The following is a 16559-nucleotide window of genomic DNA, read 5'->3' as shown; positions in this document are numbered from 1 at the left end:
TATCTCAATCAATGGTGTTACATGTTTTCTGCATTATGGATTAAAATGAATAACTTTTGTATTGGGATTAGATTTATTGAACTTTTTGATATGTAAAGGGTGTCAGGTAACTTTTTAAAGGGGCAATATAATGTATTCGAGCTTTCCATCATGTTATAATGTTATCCCCTCATCAAAAACACACCTGGAGTGTTGCTTTGATTCTTTCATGCATGTTTGAGAAATCCTTTAATCTCCATGGCAACCATTCAGTTGTGCAAAACGCCTGCGTGGGACTAAGCGTTGCCTTTGAGGCATAGCTCTTCCTCTGAGCTGCAGTTTCACAGAAGAGCCCTCCCCCATGATTTTCCCACTCAGCTCCTTCAGACTAGCCAGGAACAATTAGCAAACAGCTGGTGGAACTGAGCATCTGCTGATCTCATTATAGGAGCTACTTCTCAGTGCTACACAGGTAAAAACGCTGTTAAATGCCTAATCGAGGGGAGGTGTTGTGATGATTTCCTGAAGGTGGAGTTTCAGAAAGAGCAGGAGTTTCTTAAAGAAGCAGAGGCCCAATTTCAAGGTGTTAATCAGGAAGTGACATTTCTTTTAAGTCATATTAATGCATACAACATTTTTACAACATCTGACATTAACATAGTTACTTAATTATTTGATAAAATGGCACAATATGCCAGGAAAATACATCATACTGACCCTTTAAGCAAAATATGTTGGCTGAAGAAGTAGCAAATTGCTGACGAATCCCATTTCTTAATTGTGATCATTTCCAGTTGTATAGTTTAAGTGACATCCTTTCATCCTAGTCCTCTGGAGCAGCAGCAGCAACAGTTCCAGCACATTGGAGCTTTTTTTTTCTTGTGCACATTAAACAGGAAACAGGCTGCTAGAAAAAAGACCGTAATATTTTCCGCCAATCTTTAATAATTTAGTTGAGTTATGAGATTAATTTTTGTTCTAAAATATGAAACAATCACAGCTGCGACTTGTTATCACATGGCTGTGTTTTCCCCGTTTAGAGGAAGAACTGCACGCTACACGACAGCCCAAGACCTTCCCTTGCAAATGACTTTGGTCTTTGTTGCTGCTTCGCCCAGCTGGACTTTCACCCCCGAAGGAACAGAAGCAACTTTCCCTTTCATCCGTCAGAGCCATGAGTGATCAGAACAGATGGAGAGATGATGTGTTGGATAGATGATCTGAAGAGTTTCTCCGTGGAGAACTGCAGGGCTTCGCCGCAGACCAGGTCATTTGGTTGGAAAGCAGTGAGTGGGAGCTACTGGCCGACAGCAACGCCAGTCAATTCACATCTATTGCAGCACATTGCTGCATGTGGAGGAGAGCAGCCTGCGGGCCTAAATAAGGCTCTGTTATCTGGTAAACCAGGATGCGTCTCAACACCGCGGTCCTTATAAGGCAGCGGCTGGCTCGCCGGACGTCCCGGCTGGCTCTCCGTGTTGCGTTCGTGTGCGAGTGTGGGCCGTGTTTTATTTATGGCCCGTCTCGGTGTGTCGGGACCAGGTAATTATAGCAGCAGCTTGAAAACATGACCACATCCCAGTGAAGCTGTACAAACAACCCTCCATCTGACCTAATGTCGCCCATAAAACATCAACCTTCACAAATATTTACTGGAGCGCCGGCTCAGATCGGCTCACTTTGGTTTTATGTGCACTCCTCAGCTTCAAGAGACTGATGACAACTCCTCAATGCTGCTCGTCCCTCATGACAAAAAAAGCCAGTGTTTGGCCGCGGTCTAAAGGGAACTTATTAGGGAGCTCCAAATTAATTGCCAATTAAGATTTTGCTAATTGTTGTAAGCAAAGGAGCATGTTACAAAGAAGCCGAATGGCACCACTGAGCTCTTATATTGTATTTTACTTTGTTGAATGATGTATGATCATTAAGTTCTCCAACTCGGTCAGAAAGGATTTCTTATAATTGAGTAACAAGGGATAAAGAGTCAGGCAAAGAGAGAGTAATTCATGCATTAAATACTCTGAAAACTGATTAAAGCTGCAGGATGTAACTTTTACACAAATGTGTTTTTTTTTCTTCCTTATTTGTTAAAACTACCACCATGTAGAGATATTATACTAGGAGACAAATAGTCTTTGAAAACATTTTTATCTCCTTGAGCTTCTATTGCCATGAAGAAATGCACCGCTCTTGGTCAAAAACAACCAATCAGAGCCAGGAGGCGGGTCTTAGCGCTGTCAATCAAACCCATGTATGCGCCGATTATCAATCTTGTGTTATACTGTCACAACACAATGATAACTAACACGTACAAAAAGAAAAAGGTCAGAAATGTTACATAATGCAGCTCTAACAGCATTATGTAACAACCAATCAGAGCTCAGAGGTGGGTCTTAGCGCTGTCAGTCACAATCTCATGTGGTGCTGCTCATCCCCACTCCCCTCCACCTCCCCCCCATTCCTTCTGCTACGCTGCAGCTAGCAGATCTTGTTGAGTACTTAGCATGGCCACTGATGATGACAGATAAACAGTGAGTTGTTTCTCTGCCATTAGTACATTTAGCAGCAGTTACATGAGGTTGATTGACAGCTCTAAGACCCTCCTCCTGGCTCTGATTGGTTGATTCTGGTCGGTGCATTTCTCCAGACGGCAATAGCAGCTCGGGGAGAAGTTTGCAGGAGATCCATGTTTCCATAGATCATCTCTCATAACATACTGTCACGACACGGTGACAGTTTTAACAAATATGTAGAGACTAGCTAACTAGCTAAACACCATTCTGCTTAGATGTGTTCTGCACCATTATCATAGTGAGACGTTGAGGTTATTCAGTGAACTCAGCAAACATTCCATGCATTCTGCCAGCTAACAAGACATATATTTCAATTCTATATGTATGTCAAACTGTGATCAGTTGAAAGTTAGCTTTAGCTAAGAAAGGCCAGTAAAGACCAAATTAGAAACACATAGCACTAAGCACAGACTGCGCAGGTAGAAAGATCCAGACTGTAGTTGAAGTCTACCTCAGTCTTATTCAGCAGGAGACTGGACTGAGACAAACAGAACCATCCAAACAATGAAAGGAGACAAGGGTAACAACCCTGGGGGTTACCAGAGTATTGATGCTGTCCCCACGTACACAATGCATGAGTGGCATCCCTTCAAACCTCTAAGGACCCGTTACGGTAACAGAGAAGTCACCGTTGTCAAACGGCACCATTGAGAAGAACAGAGAACCTGTGGCTTGTGAATTAATTTCAGATAAATACCAAATGCCTCCGGCGCCGAGCTCCAGGGACAGAGCAGGACACATCACCCTCCCACGTGAAACAAGCTCATATTTCATGATTAAAAACGGCTCTGCTTGTCGACTGTCTGACAAGGTGTTATGGCAAAGCACCGGAGCGTGTGCACACTGCCGACGTCCAGCATAAGTCATTCTTACTCCTGTCCTCCCTGGACTTCATTCCCTGCCACTGGGTAAGTGGAAAAGCTTCCAAAAAGATACAAACACTGGAACGATGATGAACACGAGAAATGTCTCTCCAGGGTAGCAACATCAAACCTCCCAAATCTGACATTCGCTTGCATATGCACACTCGTGTGACACATTTCTAAAATGCCTTTGTCATTACAACGAGTTCACCCAAAACAATCTCTCATCCCACAGATTAAACCGTGACAACAGTCTGATCTTGCAGTTAGGAACCAGCCCCAATTTTCTTAATTTGGGGTGATTGTCCGATACTTGGATATGAAACCAAACCAATCTTATTTTTAGAACTGTCCATCAGTTTTTACTAAGCAAGTGACATATTGAAGCTTACTTATATCATTCATTTCCTACATACAGACATTTTTCTCAGCGAAGAGAAAAATGATTTAATCTCGTCATTTTTATCTTTTGCTTTCCTGACATTTCTCTTTTGCTTCTGCACAACCTGCTTATTATTTCTTTGAAAATCACCTTTTTCTTTGAACTAATCTACCTTCATTGTAGCTGGAACACAAAACAAGCCCAGTCTTAACTCCAAACTAATGCTCTAACCTTTAAATAATAATAAAAAAATATGTAACACGAAGGTAAAAACATCCTGGCTTTGTAGGTTTTTCACATTCTTTCTCAGACGCTTGGAACAGAGCGGCAAGGTAAAGTAACCTAGCAACAGCCTGTCAGACTCAACAGGTTGCGCGCCCGGGGAGGAGAGGACACACACAACAAACAGAAGTGGAAATGACAGTGTCCTGCAGGACGCCTTGTGTGGCGCAGCAGCTGATGGCTGAAGGAGAGAACAGTGGGGAACAGAGCATAAACCAGCACTCAACTTCAGGCCTCTAACTGGGCGGCTTTCACAGGATCATTTTAAGTCGTCTTGAATTGGGCCATGCAGAACATAACGACGACATAGCAATAATGCATTAATGCTTAAAGAGTAAATATTATCCTATTTTTAAAAAATAGGAATGCTAAAAACATTGGCGATTTGAAACCGATAAATCACATCAGAAGTTTTCTGATTGAACAGGTTGAAGTCCAGGGTTTGTATGATAAGCCTCCATCAGGTGCTCCCACCAGGCTTAGCGTTGCTTAATTATTTAAGTCTTTTTAAAATGTTTGCATTTTTTAAAGACTTTACAGTTGGTGTTCAGGTACTAATCTTTCAGTCTTTCAATATTGCATCATCAAGCGATATTTGAAAATTTCCTGTCAATCAAAATCTAATTGAAGGACGACCACACACTCTTCTTACATACTTTGATAAAGTCAGTCCTTTTAGGTCTCGATTCACCTTTCTCCTGACTTCTACCTCCTTGCTGAACAATTCATTAAAAATATTGACCTTATAAAATCAGAATGAATCGCCAACATTGGCTTCTTTTTGGCTCATAAAGTTGTCTGGATTCGGTACTCAGTGTGTGACACCACAATTCAGAAACTTTCTGCATATTATTTTCCCCTTTACTAAATCCTACTTTAACAAGAACAATAAAAATAAAAAGACTTCTCAAATCAATATAATTTTTACATAAACAGTTGAAATGATGAATTGTACAAATGATTGTATGCTTACCCTTTCAACACAACAATGGCTTTCAAGTCCCAATGTACCAGAGAGATTATTTGTTTTGTTTGATTGCTTTCATTTCAACCATTTGTTCGATATAAAAAAGCCCTTTTAATTAACCTAAGTAATGTTTGAGGTTTTTGTGTGAGATTTGGATCATCTCATTGATGATGTTTTTCTTTTTTCTTTTTAGATGGGCTTTTCATGCCTGGAAGGCTTAACAGTTGATTGAAATAGTAAATTGTGATGTGTTTATTTCAAAACAGAAAAGATAAAAAAACATTACAAAGTCAATTTTGTAACTGAGAAAGTATGAGAAGAAAAATGTTGCATGCGGTTAGATGCTGGATGTTGCTAGCGGCAACAAAGACAACAGGAAGTGGTCGGCAGATCATGGCGTGGAATGTTTCTTAATGACTTACTGACATGATTTTAACTGCATTTCTTACTTAATGGAAACATTGTAATTGCTAAATATTTTGTCTGTAGTTTTTTTTATTTATTTAGTGGGACATCGACAAAGCTTTGCACACATTTGCATCGGAGAGGCATCTAGTTAGAATCTCATATTTAAAATTTAAAAATCGTCTCCATTTGCAAATCATTCAAAGGTAAGGTAGGAGAGGTCATTTTATTTATGCAACACACTTTCAACAGCAAGGCAGTTTACGTGATTTAGAAAGAAATACAAACAAAACAAAAAAAAAAAAAAGAAAGGCAAAACGGTAAAAACTACACATTGGTCCCCCATCTTTAATAAGAATAAATAGTCGGTAATTTATAAGCAAGTAGGGGTTTCTCTGGATTCTTGTTCTGATGTTGGCCGTAAGTGTGTTTAGAAATTATAACGGATAAATGGCTTACGGGTCCCTCAAAAGAAAAGCTGAAGATACCGATGTAAAGACCACAACGCCAGGACTACTTACATGATCAGATGAATTCATGTCTGCAGGAATAGTTTCCAATTTCTCAGGGTGAGTCGCAGAACCTTTGTTTTTAGAACACTGTTACGGTGCCACCGGCACCCAGATCTAGGTCTGCCAGGCCTGGGGCTGCGGCTGTACTGTGTGCTATAAACGAGCTAAGACACCAATATTTTCATTTCAGATTGTATATAACAGATGCAGTTTTCTGAGTTTGAGAAACCGAGGATGAGCAGATTTCAGAGGGCTTTGCTGGGCGCTGTAGATGCAAGACGAAAAATCAGGCTGAGGACAGAGAGAGCATGGATAGGCCCAGCGTGGGAGCCGTCGTGGCCCATTAAGTGGACAGGCAGCCCTGCTGGAGCCCAGTAATTTGTCTGATCCTGAAAGCCAACCAGCAGAGAGGCGGGAAAAGAGCGCGAGGCGTTCATGTAGCGCAAAAAAAAGAAAAAAAAAGAAAGCTTTTCATCAGGGCCGTGGGCTCATAGTGAAGTTCCAACATCGTCTCTTTGATCAAGTCAATTTCATTTAAACAAATTCAACATTTAAATCAGATAATAAGAACAATTATGATGAGTTTTCACCGATGATTTGAAAGTGCGCCACATTCAAAGTTTCAAACGTCTCCAGGAGTTATTACTGTAGATTGTACAAATATACCCACATGCTTTTAAAAATAATAAATAAAATCAACGGTAAATTAAAGCAGCTAATTACAGCCTGAAACTTAAGAAGCCTAAATGAACCATTAGTCTTAGGAAATACTATTAACAGGTCCAATTTACACAAGCCTGTCAAACTGGAAGGGTTCGCTGTCTTACTTCTAGATCACCAGGCTCCACTAAAACGCACGTCGGTGTTAATGATCAATTGAAAGACAATATACTCATTAGCAAGGCACTGCTCAGTGGGAGTGACAGCACAAAACCCCAAAGAGCTGCCGGATTTCATAAATAAAACATTTTCTCATCAGCAGGATGACTTCATCAGTAATCACAGACAGAGCTGATGTTGTTTAGTTTTGCCTCAGATTGGCCTGCAACTCTGAACATTGGAAGAAAGACCCAACGACAGTCCAATAGTCTTCTGTCGCGTGCCTGTCAAGAAATCAAGACCTGTAATCATCGCAAATTATTTTCTACCAGGGTTGTCACAATGCTAAAAATTCAAACTTGATACTAAGAAAAATACTGGATACAGTACTAGATATGTTTTTTGAAGCCAATGGAGTTATTTGTAGTTAAAGTAAAAAAATAAAAAAAAGATTAGTTGCAATTTGACAAAATTCACTTCCCTATTGGGTTCCAGTCATACCTGATGATCAGATGTGAACATGCCAGATCACTGACCCATTTTGTCTCCTGTGGAGTGCCCCAAGGACCAGTTCTGATACTGCTTCTTTTTCATTTATATATGGCACCTTTATAAGCAGCTATGGGACGTAATTTCAATGCTAGGCTGATGATACTCAGCTGTTGGGGTAGCATTGTATCTGAGACCTCATTATTCTCTCCTCTTACAGTTTATGGGAGATAAAGGCATGGAAGCAGCAACAATGTCTGTGTTCCTCTGTCTAGTGATCACCAGTCTTGGTGTTATTTTTGATCCTTGGCTCATTGTGAAGCCACATCAAGCGTATGTTTGATGTTTAAGAGGTTGGTCATGTGACAGTGATGGTTTATAATAGAAGTTCAGAAGCAGTGTTGAAGTCAGCGGTGTGTTTGTTTTTTGAGGTGTCAAAGGGGCAGTGAAGTATATACATATACTGCATTACTTCTTAAACTAAAACACTACATGTCTGGTTTATCATTGAACAGGTAAGACATTGTAGTTTTTTTCATGATTTAAGTTTATTTTTTTGCCTGTTTTGATCATTTTGTCCCAAAGTTTTAACTACTTTGAATTAGAGAATCGAGAAAGACGCCTGAGCGTTTGTTTAAACAAGTTTGGCTGGTGACCGCCATCAGAAAAATTTCTACCCTACAAAAGCCGCCCGCATATTGCCAGACAGAAATCTAATAACCACCTTAGGGACGCTTTAAAAAGAACTGCGGATCAGCAGAACACCTCCAGCAGAAAAAAAAAGCATCTCTTCGTCCGTCCATACTTCCATCTCTCCACGGATTAGCAAAAAACTGGTTATAAGCAATGCTGAGGAGGATTTAGTCCACACAACAACAAATATCTGCCAAAACATGGGAAGAAAAAGCAAAGGTTTGAATCTCACTGTTCACGTTTGGTGCTCTGACTTCCCAGTGCGGGGTTTTGGGATTCTGATGAAGTAAATCTTTCAAACGGGAACAAGAAATCAGCCTCCAACAATCTGAGGCGCCTCAAACTAAACGCGGACACAAATTTATTCACCAGGAAATGTTTGCGTTTCCCTTACATCGGCACAGGAAGATGGTTATCCCTCAAGCTATGTTTCTTCTTCCAAGATGACTTCTTTTTGCACCGAAATGCCCACAGTTTCAGCTCATCATAAAAAAATTCCAACAAAAAAAAGGGAAAAAACACTTACATTGTAGAAATGTAACAAGCCATGTGACATGGAAATGCTTTCCATTTTTCTCCACGACATACAGCTTTTATTTCCTATCCTACGTTTCAAAACTGAGTTGTGTATTGATTTTTCTTTTTTTTTTGTTTTTGAGTCCCTACCTCATGCCTTCTGTGGATTTGTTCTGGTAGTTGCAGTAGAGCTGCGGCGTTCCCAGCATTGCCTCGGTGAACACCGCCAGGAAGCCGAGGGTCTCCACGAACAGCACCGAGTCCAGGAGGAGGTAGGCGGTGTAGGCCGCCACCAGCGTGAAGGCCAGAACACACTGAAGGTAGTCCACAAAGCGACTCCAGGACCAGAAGTAGGTCCAGTCAAAGTCTGCGCACACACAGACAGTCAGAAAGTCAAGAGGGAGAGCAAAAGAAAAAAAAAAAGATAACTTGGTATCGTTAAGCAAGGTTATGGTAAAAACTCTTTGACCAATTAGCTATCATGGTTTTATTGCCTTATTAAAGCTGCAGTATTTAACTTTTATTTTTAAAAGAAATGTGTTTTTTTTTTTACATATTTGTTAAAATTAACATTATGTCCTGAGAGTATAATCTGTGAAAAACAAAAAAAAAATAATAATAAAGAAATAAAAATCAAGCTCCTTCGCCTTCTCCCAGTACCAACTGCAGAAATACAACATTCAGTCAGAAACGACCAATCAGATCGAGGAGGAGGGTTTTAGCGCCGTCAATCACTCTTGTGCTCACCCTTTCCCACTTGCTCTTTAATCCTAATCTATCTACTGCATGCTTTACCGTCACAACATGGCGACTGCTTTAATAAATACGGTTAAAAAAAAACCTTTTTTGAAATAAGACGACTCCTATCTCGAATGTAGCCACTAGAGAAGACATTATTCCCTTAATGTTACAAAAAAATTGAGATTAATTAATTGTAGATATCTGTGCTCCAAATATTTTGACAAGTGTACCTTGGTTTTAAGGAATTATAGCAGTAAAGCATTGCAGTTGAACTAGCAGTCAGCTTCAAGCAGAAGTGTGGCGTTACCTGTCAGGGTGGTAGGTTAACACTGACACAGGAATAGTTGTTGTAAAAGCAAGTCATTTAATCAGATGAATGCTCCAATTTTCCTTAGACTGTTACCCATTATTCACAACCGAGCTGAGAATTTTCACATGACTCCCACAAACCTCTTTCTATACTCAACACACAAACAATATGTCACCGCCGCAAATCTTTGTTGTTCCTTTTAACGTTCTTTTTGGACAGCAGTGTTTCTTTTCCAGTGGTTTTAAGGAAGCTTAAATGTAAAAACATTTGTGGGAGCGCATTGTCTCTTATCTGACTCATCGTTTCTTGGGTGCGTTGTCTTCACACAAAAGCAGACGCGGCTTACGCTGGAAGACTGTGAAGGCTGGCTTTACGTTAGCAAGAGTCAATAAGGTTAACGCTAAAAATGAAATGATGGCTGTCAGCAAAAGATCACTGCTGCACCGAATGTATTTCAAAGAATTTGTTTAGTCCACAAGCATAATAGAGAAGAAGCAACTAGTAAAAGTTTAAATGAAGTTTATCTTAGCCAGTAAAAGAAACCTCTGCAGAAAGCGCGCCATACAGGCTTGCTGTACATCCAATAAAAACACAATGAAAACAGCAGAACAGCAGCTGCTGCTTGTCTTAGCGTATCTACTAAAATAAAATGCTTCAATGGAATAAACCTATCAATCAAATCCTAATAAAATCAAATAAACCCCACCCAACAAATGTTTCCAACACTTGAGGACATGAGGAGGGAAATCTTTCTTGTTTCTTTCAAGAATTATTGCTGAGTGATTTTGACACTTAGGTGGCATTTCTAAATGAACACGCATGGAAGCCATGCATGTGCGGAAGCAAAAAGTGGCCTTACAAAAACTGAGCCAATCATATTGTTCCTCTATGAAAGACGGGCTAAACAAATCCCATAAATTTAATCGAATGAATCTCAAGGAGCCCTCCAAACCAGGTCACATCCTTCTGTCAAGCTGCCACATGCTATTCACAAAGCAAAATCTTACAAGCAAATGAAATATGCAACATAAGGCAAACACGGAGAACAACAGGCAGTTGAATGAGGGGGCACTGGGGACAGTAACTGTTTGAAACGCCATGAAAAATCCTCTGTGGGCTGTATAATGAATGCTAACCACTGTTTATCCTGCAGGTACACATGCTTGACGTGGTCGTGGAGCCATGTTTGCGGCAGAGCCAGAGAACGACAGAGTAAGCCAGCTTATCACTATGCTGGTGCAGCCTGATAACAGTCCAGCACAGTGGGGGGCCATCATTGAGTTGTGTTTAGAGCCAATCTGGCCGCTAAAGGCATTCTGAAACATCCTACTGACAAAAGATAATACATCATTTAGGACCTTCAAGTCAGATCATACTGTGGCACATGTATACTTTACAGCTGCAGTGGGGGAAAAAACTCCACTTAGATGTTTGTATTGTTTTGCTTTGTTAGCATCTTAGCAAGTAAGCTAACAGCAGTTGTGGAAGAATTGAGTCATACTATAAAACCCCCCCCAGCTTATTCATCACCAACAAACTAGCCATAAAACTAGCTTGATGTATTAAAAATAAAATTGTGAGTTAAAGCTAGCAACTCTGCTAAAAAGTAGCAGAGGTATGCCATGCGATATTCTGCCACATAATGTGTAGTTTTATATTTACTTAGCCAGAACGTGTCAAAACACTGACTTCAATTGGCTTTGCTAACTTGCTCATTGGCTTGAATAGCAATGTTAGCAAGTCAACCAGGTACAACAGGAGGTGCGTCAAAACTGTTTTTGTTTCCCCAACAAGACAGATTGTATTTTTTTGCAACCAGACACACAAGACAAAATACAAACAATTTAGAGAAGCTGCTAACTGCTAACAGTGCTAAGGTAGCTAAAACCTGAACTGGACTGTTCTACAAACCCAGAACAACATCTTTAAAAACAGCATGAGATTCATGGAACTTTAATTACATTTGTGAAAACACAAAAAAGAATCATTTTAATGCTGTTTTTTCACCAGGACAATCCAAGAACTAGACACCAAGGACACCAAAAACATAATTATGAACTAGAATATTTCATACTGAATACAGATATTTGTGAAACACGATTTGTAATTTGTAAAACCTTGTCCCGTCTTGTTAAAATGAACTGATTATTGTTTATCATCACCTAAGTTTTCCCATTACATTCACCAGAGGATTTTGGGAAATCATTCACTCAGCTTTTTAATTACATTTCTAGCTCCTCTTTATGCGAGAACTAATTACAGACCACACAAGTTTTATCTGTAGTGCTTTCCTTTGTACTCCCCCAGATATAACTAATAAAAAGAACATAGCTACTGTGCAGCACGTTTTCCTTCATGTTGCAACTTTATCTGACAATGCTGAAAAACACTAGTGGAAAAAAGCATGGCTCATATGTAGCAACATGTCAGTTTTGAGAACTGGACACAAGCTAAACTAAAAAGCTTCTTGACTAAAACAGTGTGTCATTATTTCACACTGACTCCTAATTGATGTTTATCACAGCCTCTCTTGCTGTGCACCAGAGTGTCCATATTGACGCTCCTCTTCTTTTGTCCTTGCGCTGCACGGTAACGGCATCTACGGCAACGGAGCGGAACAGTGACCGCCTCCCTTGGTCAACTTCAGACGTTTAAAGTCCCACGCGGCTGTGAGAGTTGTGTCAGCTAGCTCCAAGTTCGGGATTTCAGTTACTTGTTTCTCAGCTAGCCTCTGGTGGGTTCAAATGATGGCTTCCCGTCATTCAAGAGGAAACGTAAAAGCCAGAAGATTACTATGAGAGACTGTTGGAACAGCTCAAATGAGTGCAACTCCTATGTATAATAATCCTCAGGTCTGTGGCAAAGTTAGATCCCCACCAGCCCTTTAATGAGAGAATAACTGCACCTATAGAGTGAGGTGACCTATTCTCAGCCGCTAAGGTGTGACTGTAGCAGAACCATGTGGGGAAAAAATGAGCCCAGACATTTTTTTTCCCCCAGACTAAAGGTAATGAAAGTCTCCCCATGTCTTGTGCCACTGTGATGTCATTAGCTTGATGCTTTTCATGGTAAATCTGTGTAAAAATCTAAGAGCTGCGTCTTTACATCTTTATTCGATAGGATTCGGTGAAGGTTTATGTCATACTAGTGAGGATACAATCAGGAAAGGTTTGATGGCAGACCAAACAAAAAAAACAAAAAAAACAAGGTAAAAGGTAAAGCAAAAATACCAAATCCAGAGTGTGAAAGAAAAACTATCATTCAGCAAACTGGTAATTGGAAAAGGTCCGACCAAAGCCTGAGAGATCAACTGTAGACTCTACAGGCCTCAGCTGGGATGTTGTGTGTTAAAGTTCGACTCAACTGGAACGATGTACTATATGTTGATAGAAACACAGCAGGGACTATTTTTGCTCTAATTTGTGTGCGTGTACTTGTGTAAACTACATATTGAGAACCACTTTCACAGTTTTTACTAATAAATTGAGGTCATTTGTGGACCTATTCCCAGTCCCCACTTCTTTTTATGAATGTCCACTGCGCTCTACTAGTTACAGTGTAGAGGTACGGTGCGAATTAAGTTTTGATTAAGGGTTAGGGTTAGAAATAGACTAGTAGAGGGTTTATATAAATGGCAGTGCAGGTGAACCTGCGTCGTGTTTGGCACGTGCCCTCTTGCACCCGGTTCAACTATAAAACCAGCTTAAAGGCGCAGCTGGATCGCAACAAAAAATATTTAACTGAAAATCAACTGTGGCTGCAATCCAGCAGCAAACCACACTTAGAGGGTTGAAAAGGGCTATTTAAATGTGATTTCATTTCATGGCCGAAAAAAGGAGATCCCAGAGACAAACGGTCCCGAAATAAAATTTGTTCGTATAAAGTGACCGGAGTCAGACCCATGACCTGATTTTGGATGAGTGGAATATTATTTCTAATGTATTTATAATAAAAAATGTATTCACTTGTTATTATTTATTTCTTTACAATTACCAAAGGATCTGAATTTAAGCTGAATATTTAATTTTGTTTCCTTTTGGAACACATCCAGAATTGTTTTAATTTGAGTTTAATTTAAAGTTTGGATTTTTATCAACGATAGTGGAAATAAACATCCAAAATATGAATCTGTATAGCATATAATCAATCTAAATATGAGTTTCACCTTTTGAGGTGACTTAATGAAATATACTTTCTCTTCAGACGGATTCATAGTGATCCAATCCACAAAAACAAGGTAATATCTATCACAGCAATCTAAAAAAAAAACCAATAAGAATGAGCTTTAGAAATATTTGAGTTGCAGCTCAGTGGGACAATATGGAAAAACAATGCAGAGCCACTATAGTTTCCACAGTGCAGCCTTGCCTTATGGTTTGCTCGCTGACACTAATTCATTTTTTATACAGCTGGAGATCCTGGGAAAAAAAATCCAATCACTTTTTGCCTTAAGGTCCTAACTTTTCACCACTCAAACAACTGGAGAGTTTTCCTGTGACAATTTTATAACTTTTTTTCCCCAAAGAGATATTTCATCTCATCTTTTCCCCCCTAAATCCCTTTACCTGCACGTGACTGATCACCAACGCTGCCGTTTCCGACACCGCTGAACGATCACATCTTTTAATCTGCTTATAAAAGATTGCAGCAGGCGGTTTTCCACATAAATCCAACCGAACCGAGCCGTTGTCGGAGCGTTTCCTCTCGGACGAGAGGAGAGACCAAACACCAAAACACCGCTGGCTCTCTTGAGAAAGTCGTTCAGTCAGTCGTATCTCTTATAAAGACGCTTTTTTGGCCGTCTGAAGAAGTCAAATTGTTTGTGATTGTGTTTTTCTCTCAAAGTACAAATGTCCAGCTGTTAGATGGAGCGACCCGGTGTGACAATGACGCTGTTATGAGAACAAACAAGTGAGGTTTGGAGATCAAAGATGGCAACATCATCAACAAGACCGCAGGAAACCAGAGCTGGCTCGTTTAGCGCAGACCTTCCTTTTGAACTTTATGCCATCAATTCATGGTCTCTAAAGCTTGATTTCTCTGCGTGAGAGTAGTTCAATGGACAGGCGCAACGTTGTGCTCCAAGTACATAATGTCCAGCAGATCTAATAATGCTTGGCAAAGCAAGCTAATCGATGGCTGAAACCACCGGCCAAGCAACGCTACCCCTGATGTGAAGGCAGACTAAGCAAGCAGGACCACACCAGGGCACTGAATTACAGCAGAGATGAAAAAACTCTGCTGTTTTTCCTGATTTACATAAAAAAAAATAAAATAAAATCCAACGGAAGGAGTATAAAACAGCTGTGACACCAAATCTGCTTGTTTTTACGCCAGGGTTCACTGAGCGCTGGGACTTTTCTGGGTGTGGGATCTGTCTGTTTACCGTTTCCTACCGCCATCTAGTGTTCATATCTGGGAGCACAGCTCAGAAGCTGCACAACAGTCTCATCTTTTAATCTAATAATTGGTTAATCTAATAATTAATAATAATAATAATAATAATAATAATAATAATAATAATAATAATAATAATAATAATAATAATAATAATAATAATAATAATAAGCAAACAAACAAGAAGAAATTGCTAGACTGCAGATCAAATGCTTGAAAGGCCCCAGCCCAACACATGAAACCTTAAACTTTTCCTTCCTTAGTGATCAGTTTTATTAAATTTATGTGCTTTTGGGGATATATGTTCTGCATGATCAGACTTTGATTTCCCAGTAGTGATGGTGATTAGGGCTGCAGCTATTCTTGACCTATTATTTGGATAGTCGATTATTCTATTGATTATTTTGATGATTAATCTAATTTTAAAAATTGGCACATCCTGCAATCTTTTCATATCACCACCTAACGTTTATACAATATCAAAAGCATAGTAGAAAAATGCAAATAAAATACAATAAGAAAATATTCAATAACAGCATTCCGTTAGTGAAAACTTCACTGTTTATAAAAGCTCAGCTCTTCCTGCTTGAGCTAAAAATTAATACAGCATAGGGCCGATCTGTTGATTTTTGGATTCTTTTTGGATTAACCGATTAATAAATATACGTACCGCCACATTTAGGTGACAGTCACTTAACCCCAATGTTTTCGACCATTTTCGTGGGAAATTTCCAATACACTCACAATTATGCATTAGGATGAAACAAATGGTCAATTCCTGCTAATTGCAAAAAACTTAATGTGGAAAAAGATAGAGGTACAAATACTTCCTAAGACTCTGTAGAGACATATCTGTACTTTATTCACAAAATCACCCTCTAATCTCATAGATCTATAGATTTCATTGCATTTCTTTCAGGGCAGGCAAAATGTTTTAAATCCCGTCCCACAGACTGCTTCCGCCGAAACTTTGTGTAGTTCAAAGCATGTCAGAAGTTAAGCTTACAAAAAAACACAACAGTTTTTAGAAAGAACGTGCGTCGCATTCACCTAGCGGATCATGACAAAATAAACATGCAGCAAACTCTACAGTCTACTTTTGCGTTTCTGCGTCAAATTCTATTGAGAATTTATGTGAAATACTGACATGAACAGAACATGCAAATCCCACACAGCTGGTTTAGGAATAATTTCACTGCAACGAAGGCGTAGTGGTGGACATGCGTGAGCAACTTCCACCGTTCAAAGCTGGAAGCTACGACAGCGTGTTAGGGCCATTGCAGATAGGAAGAAAAACAAAAATAAGGAGCAAATTTCCAGCAAGAAATCTCCCAAATTTTCAACTTTTGAAACTCTGAAAGTTCCCAAATAGTCAAATATTTTCAAAGTTTTTTGTTGTGAGATTAATCTGAAAATCTCTGAGTTATTTTTCTAGCAAATTTTCAAACTGAGATTTTCCTCATCTTTTCTAGAAAACTTCAGAGGTTAATCTCAAACCTTTTTGGGCGAAAATTTATTCTGTGGTTTTTTTTGTGTTTTTTTTTTTTATCTACAATGGCCATAATACGCCTTCGTAGGAAACAAACGCAACTCCAAGCAGGTGAGAGAGTTGCTGTTAGTTAAGGGGAAGT

The 16559-nt window shown here is 39.5% G+C and overlaps 2 protein-coding genes across 3 annotated transcripts in view; one reads left to right on the top strand and one right to left on the bottom strand.

Moving 5' to 3' along the window:
* The window catches only part of LOC122843333, a 705002-nt gene that overhangs the window by 184107 nt on the left and 504336 nt on the right, over window positions 1-16559 (top strand). The gene's annotated exons all lie outside the window — the stretch shown is intronic.
* LOC122843339 (solute carrier family 66 member 2) overlaps window positions 1-16559 on the bottom strand; it is a 32572-nt gene that overhangs the window by 10560 nt on the left and 5453 nt on the right. For both annotated transcript variants that reach the window (XM_044138008.1, XM_044138010.1), the window contains one exon: window positions 8631-8847. In XM_044138008.1, coding sequence (XP_043993943.1) covers window positions 8631-8847 — 217 coding nt within the window. The remainder of the gene's footprint in view (window positions 1-8630; window positions 8848-16559) is intronic.

The sequence above is a fragment of the Gambusia affinis genome, linkage group LG14 (assembly GCF_019740435.1).
Source record: "Gambusia affinis linkage group LG14, SWU_Gaff_1.0, whole genome shotgun sequence".
Taxonomy (NCBI): domain Eukaryota; kingdom Metazoa; phylum Chordata; class Actinopteri; order Cyprinodontiformes; family Poeciliidae; genus Gambusia; species Gambusia affinis.
Note: the sequence above shows the minus strand (reverse complement) of the source record. Positions and strands in the feature narration are given on the sequence as shown.